The 17651-nt window shown below is 29.7% G+C and overlaps 1 protein-coding gene across 5 annotated transcripts; it reads right to left on the bottom strand.

Annotated features, from left to right (window-relative positions):
• Positions 1-816: 816 nt before the first annotated feature.
• Positions 817-14440, bottom strand: CdGAPr (GTPase-activating protein CdGAPr). 5 transcript variants are annotated; one of them, XM_074129950.1, is made up of 18 exons: positions 14212-14438; positions 13863-14037; positions 13657-13788; positions 12472-12672; positions 12170-12388; positions 11925-12094; positions 11461-11603; positions 10971-11073; positions 10644-10871; positions 10334-10551; positions 10023-10130; positions 9788-9939; positions 8948-9125; positions 8310-8490; positions 6662-7007; positions 5954-6098; positions 4235-5489; positions 817-2250 (listed from the first exon to the last, which is right to left on the bottom strand). In XM_074129950.1, the coding sequence occupies exons 2-18, from the start codon at positions 13932-13934 to the stop codon at positions 2229-2231; spliced, it is 3873 nt and encodes a 1290-aa protein (XP_073986051.1). In that variant the 5' UTR covers positions 13935-14037; positions 14212-14438; the 3' UTR covers positions 817-2228. The 5 variants fall into 5 exon arrangements, with proteins under 5 accessions (XP_073986051.1, XP_073986049.1, XP_073986050.1 ...); XM_074129948.1 differs by having other exon boundaries at positions 6662-7118; positions 14212-14437; XM_074129949.1 differs by having other exon boundaries at positions 817-2247; positions 6662-7118; positions 14212-14437.
• Positions 14441-17651: the final 3211 nt, after the last annotated feature.

The raw sequence follows: 17651 nt of genomic DNA, 5'->3' as shown, positions 1-17651 counted from the left end.
TAACATTGTAACCCTATTATCTGTGACAGTAGTTGCAGATAAATATGTGTATATAAACCGGTTTTCTTTATAAATAGATTTAAATATCGGTAAATAAGTAGCGAAAGAATGAAAGTAAATTGAGGCGGATAGAACACAGACCTCCTATATGGCAAAGCTAATGCTAACAATAAACTAACTTACTCACTTTTTCTTACCGCATTCAACTTAAAATTTGCTGAAAGAGAGATTTTGAATTAAAAAGTTAGTAGGCTAAACTATTAAAGATGATCACTATAAGGATTCTGTTGCATGACGTTACAAAGTGAGAAGTTTAATAAATGTTATGTCTAAGAGAAAGAAAAATAATGTGTAAATAACTAGGGATGAATATTTATTAAGATAAAATTTTGGGTAAATCAATTTGTTGTCAATATATATTTAGCTTTTTTTTGTGTTAACAAACGCACAAAACTATTATTACTGGACCAACAAAGTAGTGTTTAATAAACATAATATTAAATAAAAATAAATTATAAAAAATTATTATTTTATTTGTTGTTTAAATAAATAAAAAATACACAAAAATCACAATTAATGTGAGTTAAATTATTGTGTGAAAATAGATACAAACAAAAAATTAATTAACGTTACTATTATTATTTTATAATACAAAAATTAAAAAAAAAAAAAACAAATAAAAATTAATAAATAATACAAATATGGCTTTTTATTTTTATTAAATTCTAATTAAAAGATTATTTAATCTATGCTAATAGTTAAAGGAATGCTTACGCTTATATTATTGTTTTATTTATTCCATCCTTTCTCAGAAGATAAGCTTTAGTTTGATATATATACTATTAGAAAAATCAAAAAAGATAATTTGTTCCTTTATAACAATTCATTTAACGATTATTAGTTTTCTTTAATATTTGTTTTAACACATATTTATATATATTTTTTTGTCATTTATTCTATTTTTTATAAATATGCTGAAAAAACAGCCTAACAACAAATTTAATTTACTACGATTACCTACTATTTTTACTTTATAATTTCTTTTCATTCAAAAAGTTAAAAGAAGTCATGAAGGATAAAAAAAATTAAATGATAAACACAAACATTACTTTCGTTACATTTGTACAAATAAGACATAAGAGAATACATACAACCTGTCCCCTGATTTACACGATTTTTTTTTTTTTTAATTTCGGTTTTACATTATTAAATTTTGGCTGCCCTAGTCTAATTTTCAGACTTTTGTCTGAAAGTGTCTTTTGGTGTCATTGGCTATTTAATAAATAACAAAAAATACTTGAACAAAAATTACGAATGAAACCACGTTCCCCACCATTTGTGGATGAATATAATTAAGGAGAGAGTTGAACTTCCTCGACCAGAAATAGGTTTTGAGGCCTGTCTGCAACAGAATAGTAGTACTAGAAGTTGCGCATCAAAAACTATATAAAAACCTAAATTTTATAATGTAATGAATGAATTTTTTGGAGGACAGGTGTATGTTAACGTGGCCAACAATTATTATCTAAACTTAGTGACTGTGCTACAAAACAAAACAAAAAAAGTTGATTTTCCTCTCATATTAATTTAAAAAAAGAAAAGGAACTTAACACAAAAATTATTATCAGTGCTACAATTAACCTAAAAGTAGAAAACAATAAGAAAAACAAAAACTATACATTGAAAAAAATTTGTACGACAAATCATTGCATGATTTTTGTCCTCTCTTTCTCAATAAATTTTTGTCCGTGTTAGAGATTGAGTAATACAACAAATAATTCTATTATTTTATTATTTTAAAAAAAAACAATACGAATTTCTTCGGTTCAAATATATTTAATTTTATGTAAACAAGCAATTGGAAGAATAAACAATTTTTATATATATTATATATATATATATTTATATGTTTTTTATTTTATTATATGTACATAAAACTATAACTATATATATATATATATTTATACTACAATACAAAGATTACAAGTATTCCAAAAAATGTAAATAAATAAATAGTTACGATGTAGATTTAAAAAAATTAATTTTGGTCTATACGTGTGAGCATATAATTTAAAGAATTATTCAGATTTTTCATTTATTTATCTTTTATTTCTTTGTAGCATTTTAGTAGTAAAGCGTTTTACAAGACAGCTGCATAAATGGAGGATAGCTTTTGATGAAGATCATTAAATCGTACCAATGTTATCAGGTTCATACTACTCTAGTTGTCATTTACTTTTCTTCTGGCTGCTGGAACATAAATAATTAAAATTAAATTATTTTTGGATATGAAAAAAAAAAGCCATCAAGAAATTTTGCTGTATTTCTCTAACAAAAATTACACAACAGGAATTATAATAATTCAAATAGTTGGCGGGGAAAAAAGTTACTTCAGATAATGTCTCTTTAATTTCACTCATTATCCTTTTAAAATTTTTTTTGGGAGCAGGCAATGAACCTATTGGTTATTATGCCTTTCCTTTTTTAACATTAAAGTAACTTTTTCACTTTGGCCCAAACCAATGAAAGGGAAGCTTCATGACATAAGGGAACAAAACTAGTGAGGAAACCGGTTGGTCATTCTGCGATAAAGTTGTTCATTTTTAAGTACACTCTAACAGGTACTGGACGAATGGTACAATCTTGCATCAGAAAGAAGCAAATAAAAATCTGTTATAGAACAGTACAGAAATTTAACGAAAACAAAGTGATGATTTTTCTGAAATAATAAAAAGATTATCCGAAAATATGAATTTATATTGGTTTTAGTGACCGTAAAAACAGCATATTAAGGATTCAAAATTAGTGAGAAATCGGTCCAAATTAAAACAACTCGTTTTGTTGCCAATGTTTAGACAAATATATTGCAATATACACAGTAAATGATTGGAAACAGTTGACTCCGATGAGTTTATTTAGAAGAAATCGATCTGATTTTCATGTAAAAAGAGTAATTAATCATTAATAGATTAGATGATATAAAAAGGGAGTGCTTAGGTTATTAGTGCCCACACACACACTCGGTAAGAATATATTTGAGCATGCGAAAGATTTTGAACTCATTGAGAGAAATAAAAATAACGACCATTGAAATTCTAGGAAGAGGAAATACATTTATGATGATACAAACTTAATTATTAAAAGCCAAATTTTCAATGATTTCAATCATGTGAATAGCGTTAAATACCAATGCTTCGAATGATTCATTTTTAGAAAAATAAGTTGATAAATGCTTTTAACGGTCAAATTAATGTTTTATTTGAATTATTTGTTTTGCCGGTGAAAGCACAATTTCGAATATTTGGCGGAAAGAATATTTATTTTTCTCTTAGCAAATGTAAACAAACCGATTCAAAACCTTCCTACTGCTATCCAACCATCTTATCGCCAAACTAAAGCTATTACGACCTTCTAAGCGCATAGAACTTCAGCACATGGCAAGAGATTGTGGGTGAACTGTATGTTAGCCACACTTAAGACGTTTTAATGTGTATTATAAGGGTTAAAACGATCTAAAATTGGGTGCTTCCTGAAATAGGATAAAATTATATCGTTTGGAGTATTGTTCTTCATGGCATTTCCACAACTAAAACAATCTTTTATGGGATTCATTTGTGAAGCCAAGTAAACTCTGTACAACAATAGGACTCTTTCTGAATAGATTCGACAAGGCTGAACCCTGCTAACTCTTTCTAAAGATCAAAAATAAGGTTACGGTATGATAATCAAAACTGATGTCATTCATTTTACACTGAAATTTTAAATGCAGAACAGTATTGTAAATAAATTGACTAAACTAATACGAATAAGGTCCGATTCTACAGTTTCTAAAAGAAACGATGTTTCAAATGTAAAATTTGTATCATTATCCACCGTCCAAAAATTAGCACAGTTGAAGATAGAATTGCTGCTTCCCCCACAGAACATCACACTCCTCAGAACACTCGCCAACGGATTATAACCTTTTCAAAAATCTAGATAACTTTCTTCATTCTCAAATCGGGAATAAGAGCAAATTCAAGTAAATTAAGAGCTTATACTATTTTACATCATTGTTCGAATGCACTTGTTATCACTAGAAAAATTACTAAAAACTTACTTACTACATTTCCTTAAAATACAATAAAAGATCTTCAGAAATAAAGTTAAAAAAATGCAAAGAAAAGAATAATTAATATAAATGAATAAGGCAAATAAAGTAAAACAGCGTTTAAGCAAAAATAGCGATTCCTACCTTGAATCCTTATCGTCATTCTTTTGTTCTTCTTCCTCCGCAGTAAGCTGTTCTATGTCCAGAGCTTTCACTTTTGTAGGTGAATATGAAATACTCACCGTGGTCTTTGTAGGAGATTTCTTCGTATCATTCATGTCCACTACTGATCTCCTCCTATACGGAACAGCTACGTCTGCTACATCACTTTCCCTAAATTCTTTTAATTTTGTTTTCTGTTTTATTCTTCTTATTAATTCCTCATCTCTTTCATCATTATTATTAAGATTATCTGTCTTGTATTTATTTCTAAAAAACATTCTTCTTTCTTCTTTGTATTTTTCAATTCTTTCTCTCCTTTCAAGATCTGGCTCTTCAGAAATCAGTTTTGGACTTATTTCCTCTTTTTGATTAATACCTTCGTGACGTAAGTTTGGGGAGGTTTTTGTTTTAGTATCTTTTGACGATACGTTAACTATAGTATCTTTTTCAAACATTTTTCTTAATTTTTCAGTTTTACCAAAATCATTATCATCTTCAAATTTATTCAATGGAAGTGACATTTGTGAGGCATCTTTACACCTGCCAACCCAATCTCTTTTTAATACCTCCGACACAACATTACAACTATGCTTGGAAGAAACATGTCTATCTTCAGCTTCTAGTCTACTATTATCATTTGATTCAGATTGTCTTTTTGTAGTTTCATTAAGTATTTCTAAATTAGATCTATCAGTAGGCTCATTACATTCAATATTAATAGAATCACTAAAGTTATTATCACATAAAATTTTATTAAAATTTGGTTCCTTTTTAACATTGACTAAATTGCCATAATCTTCATCAACTTTCAACTCCTTACAGGAGTTTTCACTGTTACTAACTATTGTATTACCATTTTTGTTAAGAACAAAACTAACATTTTCATATTCAGTACCTCTAACTGAATCATAAATGTTCTCACTGTTTAACATAACCCCCCCATCAGGTACATTGGTACATTCTCTGATTTGTACTTTATTTAAATGAACACTATTGTTTAACTGACATGATTCCTCTTCTTGAGTATCATTTGTCGAAGTTGTGGAAGAACAAGCAACATTTTCAATTTCAATTATTTTACTATCTTCAAGTGATGTCTCAGTTGTTGAATCATCTCTTAAATTAATTGAATCTGAATTTTCTGGAATTTTTACAAGTAAAGGTCTAATTTCTTCATATACTTCAACTGGAAACCGTTCTTCATCCATTTTGGAGCTTTCATAAACTGAAGTATCACCTGAAAAAAATGGTAAACCCCCAAGAAATAAATAATAAGTGTTATTTAAACATACTTTTTTTTTTAGTCTATTTGTTTAATTTTAAATTGTTAAGAATGTGCAACTTATTAGCTTGCTATGGCCTGCTAAGAGCAATAACTATTGCTAATAAAAATAGCTAAATATAAAAAAAAAAATATTAGCAGTCTTTAATTAATTTCATGAAATATTTTAAGCAAAAAGAGCAGCTTATAGCATAAAAACTGCGGATTGAAAACGGATAAGAGAAAAGCAAATTTTATAAATAAGTAGAATGTCTTGTAATACCTAGCCATACATGCGTTACTTCGAATGAATGGTATCTATAGAATAAATAGATGTCTTATTTGAGATTAATATGTAATATTAACCTTTAAAATTGTTTAAAGTAATTTAAACAGTTAAAAAAGAGAATAATTTTTTTTATTATAAAAAATATTCTTACGTTTGTTTACAGAGCATTCTTCATGTTTTTTAGTATTGTCAGTAGGCTTTGATGATGGTAATTCTTGTTCACTGATCATTCGATTAACTTCTTCAACTGAACTTCTTAAATAGGATACTTGTTCATATATTTCTGATGGTGTCAACTGCAAAGAGAAAGTTAGCCTTTCACGAAACGAATTTAAATTTAAGAAATTCTTATAAATACCAGCTTCATAAGTAATAAAATTGTCTAAGAACAAAAGTGATAAATTGTGTTTTACACTCAATAACTACTTGATAATCATATTTAACTATATTCTCTTTTTTGGAAGGGTAATTAGTATTCTCAGATTGAATTTTTCGCTCAACACCAACTTGTGTTCGATAGGTCATATTATCTAAGAGACTATTAGCTTCCACAAAACGAGGATGGCACACTCAGCATGGTCTGTCGCGAAAGACTAATCCAATAACCCTAACGGTTTCCTTTTAACGGAATAAAATCTTACTTCATATTTGCAAAATTTCCTAAGCTGGAATGGGCATTGAGTGGACTTTTGACAACTTTTGGCTTTTTACAATAACTACTATGAAATTATTAGCTCTCGTGCTCTATTATTTTGCAGAAACAAACAAAATTCAAAGTGTGTCTGTTAATAAAAGAAATTCCATAGCAATTTATACAAATAATGAAATTCTTATTGCTTCTAAGAAGCTGTATATTTACCTGAACATCTTCATAAATATTTTGCTCCGAAGTTTGGTGTTCTTTCAATTCTTTTGCTACATCTTCGTTTTCGTATGTTTTCTCTTTATTACAGAGTGATGAGCCTAAAATAGGCTCGTACGATTCTGGTTCTGTTTCCATACTTTCATAAATAATATTTTCTTGTTGAATAACAATATCACCACTACAGGATTCATAAAGATCGTTTTCCTTTTTTTGTTGTAAATTATCAGGTACATTGTTGTTTGGAGATTCGGCCAGTTTTTCATAAGCATATGGACTAACATCTTCTGATTTTCTAGAAGAAGCTGTAGATTCGACTAAAGTATTGACTCCATTGTTGGCCCTAAGGTTTTCATAAGAACTTGGTGTTAATAAAGGTTGGTAACCTGGAGTCAAGATATCTTCAGAAGGGCTTTCACCCTCCATCGGATCAGGGGAATAACTATCTATATACCTGAAAAAATAGAATCACAACCTCTTACTAAGATGTAGCATCGATAATAGCATGCAGGTAATTATTTCCTCAAAAAGAAGACGTGACAAAATATTTTGTATTTTTTTTCACTCTCTGCTTTGCTTGACACAATCGAATTTCGAAACAAAGTATCTCATTTATTACAGATTTCAGATTAGGTTATTCTATGAGTAAAGTGAAGCAGTGGGTTTGGAGGGAGGTATTCTCTCTTCAAAGTTATTTCTAGTTAAATTGCAATTTTTTAAAAATATTTTCCCCTTCTTAAAAGGAAAAGACAATTAGTACTACAATTTTGTATGCATTGGCAGGTACTTTACTTTTTCTACAGTATTTAAATCAATTTGTAGAATCCTTAACTGTGTTTTAGTTTTGTTAAAGCAAACTCTTTATCAATGTTTCCATTCATCATAGAGAAGTGTGGAGGTTTGTAACGGTAGTAAAACTTGAGTGTCTTGCAAGTTCTCCAAAATACAACAAACCTAACATCTTTTTTTTCTATTAAATCATTATTATTACTTTTATTACTAACTGACAGTCTTTCGTTTGACGTTTAAAAAAGATAATGTCCCGTAACTCTTTCTTTCTAACCAAATTTCATAGATAAATTTCTTGTCAATTTTCTGGGTAGCTAGAAGAGCCAAACCCTTCTAGCTGACGACTAAACACATACTTTACTGATCTCATACAAAACTCTTAAAACGCTCAAAAATGAGGGCTTATTTAAGGCGTTTTTGTGCCTCCGTTAAATATACACTCATTTTAGTGCCTGCTCCTCCTTAGATTTGAAAAAAGTAGTCCTTTTAATAAAAGAAGTATCTTTTTTATTTATCACCATAAGTATTGCTAGACCAACTTGCAAACACCTTTTTTCTAAGCTTTAACAACCAAAACTAAGCTTCTGAAGGTAAAGTTACGAATAAGAATAGTCTCTCGTACTTATTTGCAAGTTGACATTTTCACGTTTAAATTTAAATTGGCTAATTCGAGACCCTACAAAAGGTTAAAATTAAGTTAACCCTAAATATAACCTCATCCCACCATTTGATTACTGCTCATTCTTACTAATTTTTCTAATACCTTTTATTGAAGGAGGAAATAATTAGTTATTTCGCGTGAACATCAGAAAGTAATAACAATAAATAACACTAAATGAACAACAAAAAAGTTTACCTCAATTCTTGATTAGAAAATCTTTGTTCTAAATTTGATTCAGTGTCAAGGGCACCAAAAACAATACTTGCGCCAGAACTAAATAATTGATTAGTTTCATCTTCTGAAAATATTCGCATTTCACTTTCTTCAATGTCAAAATTCATTTGAAGTTCACTCAAATCAAGTGATAATGACAAACCTAAATAAAAATAATGCTAATTTTATTCAACATAATTTTTTTATGATTACCTTAAATTCTATTCAAATATACTCAAAAAATATATGTATATAAAAGCAGTGGAGCACTCAGAATATTTTAAAGGGAGGAGAGGTGATTTAAGGTCTAAGAACTAAGTAATGGGTATTGTTTGAATGCCGGGCATTCAGTACAAAAAGGCGTCTCCTTGGAAGGTTCCATGGTACCAGGCTCTAGCGTAGCAAAATGCCAGGTTGTAAGAAAGGAGGATGGCATTACCCATATTGAGATACTGAGTACCTATTTCTTTTCTGTATAGAACAATTTTTTTTTTCCTTTGTAATAGGAAATTACTGGGAAGGAAATCTTTATTTTTTTCATACAATTTTTAGAGGGTTCTACCCCTAAAACTCCCTTTCGTGCACCACTGTATAAAAGAAACAATTACATTATTACTTACCTTCATGTTGAGTTTCAACAAGAGATGAAGTAGAAGGTTGATCGATTGTTGTGTCAAAATAAGAATCATGTGAGACAGAACGGCTATGTGTAGATGTTGATGGACCAGAGGTTTGTACAGGACAGCTGCTGTTACTAGGGCCAATGCCAAGAAATTCAGCAGATTTTACGACTGTTTTCTGCAGCAATAAATTTAATTACTTTCAAAATTCTTATTTAATTTTTTGAATAATATATTCCTAAAAATATCCGGCTAATTTGATCCATTTTCTTTTTACTCATTATTCCATATTTAAGTGACGATAACATTAGGATGTTCTAAATGTTGCTTTCTGTAAGATTTTTAGTTGTTTAATCGGAAATCAAAAGAAATGAAGAGGGATATGTCCACTCTGTGGTCACCCTACAGTTCTTGATTCAAAGCGAAAATCCATTCAGAAGATCTAAACAGTTGGACACGCCTGTATTAAAGTTACGGCACATTAGTGTTCGAACTATACTCAACAAAAATACTCTTAAAACGTTTTTTCTATGCAAATAAAATGTATATATCTTACAAAGTAAAATAATCATTTATTTCCATTATATTAATCCATAGTTCATTATAGAAGGAATGCCACACTTTGCAACTGCAATATATAACAAGAAAGGGTTTAATATAAAGGCGTGGAAACTAAAAAACACTGTTAATTTGCTTTGGGAAATTCAGTTAATTATATGAAAAAAATCGAGGAAGCATGAAAGTGGGCTAAGCGTAATGTGAGAATATTAAAAGTTAATTTAAAAGCACAAATTGTGACCGATTGTCAATACTATATACATACAATTTCTTAGTACTTACCCTTTTAAATCTTCGTGGTGATTTAGTTTGATGACTACGTCGAGGGGTGAAAATAGTTCTCCAATTGAGAGGTTGTCGTTTTCTAGGTAAATCAATTACTGTGTGGTAACAAGGTTGATTTATGACTTGATCACTAGAGCTATCATTTATACCTGTGAATATAATTAAGCGCATGGATATATTTAATCTGATCTTATAAAATTTTTAATGCAATAAATAATTTATTTGGACTAACTTGCTTGTGTAGGGGATTGCTGCCCTCTAGCCTGAGCTTCCTGCAATGTCAACAATTTTGTTGGTGAACAGACAGCTAGAGATTTCGGTCTAGAGTGCACGCTGTCACCTAGAATTAATTGTTTCAATATTATTATATTTAAAAAAAATAAAATCATAAAAATAATTATTAAAAAATATGAAAACACAAATTGTTTTAAATAAAAACATTTATTTATTTTTTTAAAGATAGTGAATGAAAAATGCGTTTTTTTTCTATGTTTTACTCTGAATGGAATAATTCAGAAAATAGTAATCAAAAGTGTCACTGACTTGACTGAGTGTTGAAAATTAAAGGTGAGTTGAGTATTAAAAATTCCGTCACAACAGCCTGTACACCAACGCCTTGTAAGGCGGCTACACCTTGATCCAGACTCCTACATCTCAATAGGTTTGGTGCCCACACAATAGCTACATTCCTAGCTGTCATACCCGTACCTGTACTATGTCCGCATACCCGTCCCAGATGTCCCATGAGGTACTCCAATGTTCTATACATGTACACCAATCCAGTTTATTTTTTATTGAACATTTGGTACAAAAATATATAACCAATACTTGTAAGTTTTTTTATAAAACTTGCCTATAGTGTGGTGGAGGAAGTTTCTGCACTACTCGTCGCATGTTTTCTAATCTCTTTTCACTTGGTGATTGAACTGCAGCTACGAATTCATCATACAACTGATACGTACATAAAGGATTCGGTAACTCCCTGAAGTACATCTTAAGCAAAGATGCTACACCATGAATATCTTGTTTGATTCCTGAATCTTCAGACAATACAGGTACACGATCTTCATCAAATATTGACCTGCGGAAAGAAATATAATACATAAAAAAATTTAGTAAAGAAATATAATAATGTCTACAAATGATTATTTACTAAAATAAATATGAAGAATTATAATACCTAAGACGTTGTATGTTTGAAGTGACACCTGAAAGTCGATAAATACCATCAACAATCCCATGAGCTTCAATAAATTCTGAGCAGCACTTCAATACCAGAGGGACTAAAAAAAAAGAAAAAATAAAGTATAAATATTTAGAACAGTACTAAGATTTTCTCTTTGAAACTTTCCAGACAGTTTAAAAGAAAATTCTTGCCATCAAGTAAGGGAATGGCCCTCTCCACCCAGGGTTCACCAGCCTATTCATAGCTTTACTTAGCCTCACAGAAAGTGCTTTACGGAATTTTATTACGGATTGATGTGCGGTTTTATCAACTAGAGATTTGTAATAGTTATGTTTTAAAAGTCGGAATCTGTGGTATAAGTTAGAATTCCTAGAGACTTGTAGAAAAAGAAAGTCGTGCTAGTGTTCAAATTAGATTTAAAAATATAATAAATAAGATCTTCAAATCTAATGTCTCTCATTAAATTTAATAAAATTCTACTTACTTTCTCGGCCAGAGTTAAGCAAGTGTTCGGATAAATCACAACCAAACACTCTCTCTTTTAAGATTCCTGTTTGTTTTAACCTACGTCGAGATGGACGAGAAAGAATAAAAGCACGAAAAAATGCTATAAGTTTTCCATGTTTCCTAAAATAATGAAAATTTTAATTAATTTATTACAATAAATAAAAACAGAAATAAAAAAAAAATAGATAAATAAAAAAAGATGAAGCTAAACTGCATTATATGCATGTAAAATACGGATGATCACATTGTGCACGCCCTGTGATTTACTGAATCAAATAATTTGGAATAATGCAGTGTGGTGGGTGATAAATATAAACAATATTTAATACATTAATATGCAATGTTTTAACTGAGTCAACACTTTCTGACTCTAAGATGACTTGAATAACCGAACTTGCAATTTCTCACCACTGAGGATTCTTTTGAAAACAAAATAATTACCTCAGAACCGGTTTGCTGGGTTCAGCAAGAGCAATTTCATTTGGTATTTTATCTGTAATGACTGCCACGCAATTTGAAGGGAAGAAACCAACCACAAAACCTCTTTTACCTCGCCACCAAGAACTTTCTTCGGCTGGGGGCATATCTATTACAGATATCATATCACCAATCTAAAACAAACAAAAAATTTTAAACAAAAGAACAGCTTTGTTGGCTATAAAACAGAGCATACCATTAATTTTAACCTGAAATGATAATTCATCTGTTGCATGTGCCGTATACGGCGTAGTAGCAAAAGCAGCTGCCACTGCTGGTGTATTGATGCCATGTCCAGCAGCGACTAAACGTCTACCTCTGTTATCAAGTTCAAACCAAGACAATGCTGGCCCACAACTTATGGCACAACCGCTGCCAATAGCACTCAAACGTCTAACATAACTGTTGAGCAACACATTAGCTTCTCCCTACAAAACATGATTTTAGTGAAACACAAATTTACCAATAAAAAAGACAATTAATTAACTTTTTTAATTAACCCTATACTAACATGAGTCTTGGGTGATTGATTAGAAAGTATAGGAAGATGTGAAAATTTCCTGTCAAATACGCATTGATGTAATTGTTGATCTAATTTGCAGAAATGGGCATAAGTCCGACGGATTTGCCACGAATCACTGCCGCTAGTTACTTTAAGAGTAACACCATCAAATTCACCACGTGGCGTCGGTTCCTCTTCAATTATACTCAACTAAAATAAAAATAAAAAAAATCACAAATATTTTAAGATTTAATTAAAGCGGACACAAAACATCTGTTTACAAAAAATAAATTCTAAATATTTCTCCTAACCATTTTAATTTCTGTTACTGATTTTCTAATGCTAATCACCCACCCAAGTTTACATACATAGTTCAAGTTACTTAATGATTGTTCTATAAATTCGCTTCTTATTTTAAAAAAATTAAATAATTAAAATCAAAACAAACTGCCATAGAAAAGGCACTTGCGAATTTAACAGAAAATGAGAATTTTGAACCTATATTACAAATTATAAATATGTAAATTCTTTGGCTGTTCCCACCCTTTTTCCCCATAGAAATAACCCACCTAATAAAAAATTTATTTATAATTTATAAATGCAAAATCTTTTTGTTAAACACAAAAGTTTCTAGTAAAACTATCCTAGTAAAATTAAAATAAAAAACTGGGAGACTACACAATATTTCACTTTAATTTTTATAAAAACCACATCTAATGATTTTTTGAAGCAATAATTTGAATATAGCAGCACAAACCTAGATCGCTATCAACTACTAATATCTAATACATACTTGGGTTAATCGACTTACAAGAAAGAAAAATCAGTCCTCAGAACCACAGTTATAGCTCTTTCTCTCTCTTTTTTTTTATGTTACGGCCAGCGTTTTCAAACAAAAATGGCATACAAATAGATATGCGGACCCAGCATACAGTTTTACCATATAACTTCAAAATCGTGTAAATCGGGAAGTACTCATTATTCTTAAGTAATTACAAGCATAGAATACAGATTCAAACCGAATACTTCATGACAGTTTAGCAAAATGCAATTCATTCTTAATATTGCTTATCCTTAGCACATTCTTGGGTAGTAGTACAAATCAGGAAAATGGAAAAGAATCACAGCATAGTTATACAATCCTATAAGACTCTAAAGGTAAATACTAACTGAAAAGTAATAGATAAAATTTACCTGTATTGGTTGCAAATCTACATGTTCGTAATGGAAATGGGCACATTCTTCAAGCTTTGGGAAACGCGAAGTTGTATTTTGAACACTACTAACACCAACCAAAGACTTCAATCTCACACTGCCCACTTCGATCTGTAGAAGGGGATGATAAATTATTACCACTCAAAACTACACACTTAGATAAAACTTAGATTTTATCCACTTACTTTGGATTTGGAATAAGGTGGTATTATATCTAATAAAGTCCTCGAAGTGTGTGTCCCACTTACAGAAGCCATCCTCTTCGGATAACTTACTGCTCTTCATATGCTATCCAACATCTTCAACAATTCTGTTAACCTGGGAGATTGTTATTTCCATCACAGTTATATATTTTGAAAGCTAAAAAGAAATCACTTAAATAATGGTAGTCCAACCACATTTATGAACCAAATATGCAAAAGTACACATCTTGGCGAAATGATTAGGTAACTATTTTTAAAAGAAATTAAATAAATAAACAACATGAATAAAACTTAAATTTTAGAAGAAAATTAAATGTAGGTTACTCCTAACCTGAATATATTGACATATTATTCGGAGAGAAAAAAATGTTTAGTGTTATGAAGCCGCTTGTTGTTGATTACCGCAATTTCAAACAGCATTGTGTAAAAAGTGAAATTTACTATTTGCAGAATAAACCATCAAAAATATGAATCAATAGAACCACGAACTCATAAACACTCTCATTTTGGTTTAACTCTATCCGCACTGGTGGATGGTGTTTTCTTCACATTTCTACAAAAACTATCGTATTAGGAAGGATACTAATCGATGTTAGATCTTTCGATTTCTTCTATCGGGTAGTAGTATTCTTTGTACTTCGTTCTTCTCTATTTCATAAAAAGATAATTAATATCAAAAACAATTATTCGTATCTAATATCTTAATTAATAGAATAAACTTGATTTTAAACAAAATTGTAAAAAAAAATTATTTAAATCATATTCCTCAATTTAACATCTCTCGACCGTTTTGCTTGTAATTTCATGCTTCATTGTTTACTCAAATTCATGGATTGGGTTTAACGCTTCAAGAAAAATGTCTTCATTTTAAGCCAGACTATTTAATTAGGAAATTGATATTACCGTACACATTGTTCTAGAAGCAGTATTACCTAAGCGCCCAAAGTTGTTTTTTTTTTTTTTTTGTGATTTCTCCCTATCTCATGCAATTATTACCATGTATTGTTATCAAGATAAACTAAAAATTTGCTGCATAGAACTTAGGTTTACCTGCTTAAAGTTTGGCGCCAAAGACAAGGAAATAAATAAATGAAATAATAAATCAGCGCAGGTGTCAGGGTTCGAGTATGTGCAAATCACCTTACCTCTAAAAAGGTTTCCCAAACTTAAGTAGGTACTTTACTGAACTCTCAGTTGACCCTCAAAAGATTTAAATATTTCTAGTTAACTGCTGGACCAAAAAAGTATAACGTTAACTTAATTAGTTTGATAATAAAGTACGTTAGTTTCTAAAAAAAAAAAAAAAAAAAAAAAACCTGTTTTTCTAACATATTATTTAAAACAAAATAGTATTCATAAGTTGTTTTTGTTTGTTTGTTGGCTTCCTGTCTGTGGAGATTAGCCAGAGAATATTCATAAGTTAAAATATATCATTTCTTATAATAGCTTAATATAACAGGAAATCAGTAGTATTAAAGGTTGATAATTACAAAAATGCAATAGAATACAAAGAAAAGGTAATATGCCAATAATTCCTATCTGAAAAAAGAAGAAAAAAGCGACTTTTGTATCAGTGTAACATAATATACTAGGAGCTAACGGTAAGTACAAAAAGATTTTCAGATTAGAAGAAACAGTCAGTCAATTAGAACTAAATTAGCAGGCCCTTATCGTGCCTAGTACGATTCCTGTATCACATTGGCTATGCTGAAAATTTTTAATCATTTATTCTATAAAAATACTAAATGCTACATTGAATACAAATATTTAACTTCAAATAAATGTTTACACTTTGTATAACTAATGAATTGAACATGTTTATTATTTGTATAAGTTTCTTAAACAAAATTTCTAATAAAATTTATTGATTAGTTACAGAAAAACCTTAAATTTACTATTTTACAATGTTTATCCTCCACTTACTTTGATAATAATTCAAATACGTTAGTTTCCTAAAACAGAAGACCTGTGTTTTTAAGACTATTTTGAAAACCACATAGAATTCATAAATTAAAATATATAATTTAAAATACGCTTAATTAGGCAGGAAATCAGAATTATTAAAGCTTAACGAGTTGCATTACGGTTGGCTTTAAAACATATATTTTTCAACCAGTCAGCAACCAATACGATGAATAGGTGTGAGCAAGAATGAGTTGATTTACTAGGAGTAAACTGCTGTTTATTGGTTATATTATTGTACTAAAACTAAGGTTTCAGGCTATTTCTTTAATCTCAATGGGTATTAAATGTTACAAATAAGCTAGTTCATCAATTTAAGATTTGTATAAATGTTTTCATATTGCCATTTTAATATCTACATACAATATAACTTTCTATTACTGTTTTACGTTGTAATTCTGTTCTAGACGGCGAAACAACAATTTAAATTTTCTTTTCTTGCCGTATATGTAATGAAATGAACCAACTTAGCAACTAAGAAGAGCCTGCTAGTTGTTAGGTCATTATTACCTATTTATTCTAGCTGTAATAATTTATTGTTAAAGAACAATGTAATAAATGCATGATTTAAACATAAGAATAGTATGTAAAATTTATTTTAAGCAATAATAATGTCCAATACAAGCTTAAAAGACAGTTTATTTGAGTACATGTAAGGAAATGAACACAGTTGGCAACTAAGAATAGCTGTGCGTTGTTGATACGTCATTAGCACTTACTTATTATAGCTGTAATAGCTTATTATCAAAGAACATGTAAAAAATTCATGAATTAAACGTATGAATAGTATCTAAACTGTATTTTAAACAATAAAGTTGTACAATACAAGCTTAAAAAACCGTTCATTTGCATACCTATCTCTTTTAGGCATTTTTATTTTAATTACAAACTATATATTTTTTATAATTAGGTATTTTGTAGTAATATATGGTTAATTAGGCTTTAATTAACTAGAAAATAAAGGAAATAAAGGGAAAAACTCGAAAATCGATGTTTAAAAATGCACAAAAAGTGGGTAAAATTGACTATTTCTATCCGGGTAACATAATACGGTAGGAACTTTGCTTACAATCCTGTTCTGCTAGCTTGCCCCGAATTGGAGTATATGACGGCCAATCAGATTGCAGTATTCAATCCATTCTAGAATACTGCGATCCGATTGGCCGTCATATTCTCCAATTCGGGGCATGCTAGCAGAACAGGATTGCAAGCCGAGCTCCTATCGTATTATGTTACCCGGATAGAAATAGTCAATTTTACCCACTTTTTGTGCACTTTTAAAGATCGAATTTTGAGTTTTTCCTTTTATTTCCTTTATTTTCGAGTTAATAGAAGCCCAATTAACCATATAGAACTACAAAATACTTAATTATAAAAAATATATAGTTTGTAATTAAAATCAAAATGCTTAATAGGGAAAGGTAAACGGTCTTTTAAGCTTGTATTGTACAACTTTATTGTTTAAAATACCGTTTATATACTATTCATATGTTTAATTCATGTATTTATTACATTGTTCTTTGATAATAAGTTATTACAGCTAGAATAAATAGTAGGTATTAATGACCTATCAACTAACAGGCTCTTCTTAGTTGCTAAGTTGGTCCATTTCCTTACATATACGGTAAGAAAAGAAAATTTAAATTGTTGTTTCGCCGTCTAGAACAGAATTACAACGTAAAATAGTAATAGAAAGTTATATTGTATGTAGATATTAAAATGGCAATATGAAAACATTTATACAAATCTTAAATTGATGAACTAGCTTATTTGTAACATTTAATAAACATTGAGATGTTTATAATAATT

The sequence above is a fragment of the Rhodnius prolixus genome, unplaced genomic scaffold (genome assembly GCF_049639745.1).
Source record: "Rhodnius prolixus isolate KJV_2025 unplaced genomic scaffold, Rpr scaffold_21, whole genome shotgun sequence".
Classification (NCBI taxonomy): domain Eukaryota; kingdom Metazoa; phylum Arthropoda; class Insecta; order Hemiptera; family Reduviidae; genus Rhodnius; species Rhodnius prolixus.
Note: the sequence above shows the minus strand (reverse complement) of the source record. Positions and strands in the feature narration are given on the sequence as shown.

Coding starts and splice junctions, on each gene's coding strand:
- CdGAPr (XM_074129948.1), bottom strand. CDS start 13,934: ATGGCTTCTGTAAGTGGGACACACACTTCGAGGACTTTATTAGATATA. Junction 10,552..10,643: donor CTTCCTCCACCACACTATAG/GCAAGTTTTATA, acceptor GTACATGTATAG/AACATTGGAGTACCTCATGG. Junction 8,491..8,947: donor TGTTGAAACTCAACATGAAG/GTAAGTAATAAT, acceptor ATTTTTATTTAG/GTTTGTCATTATCACTTGAT.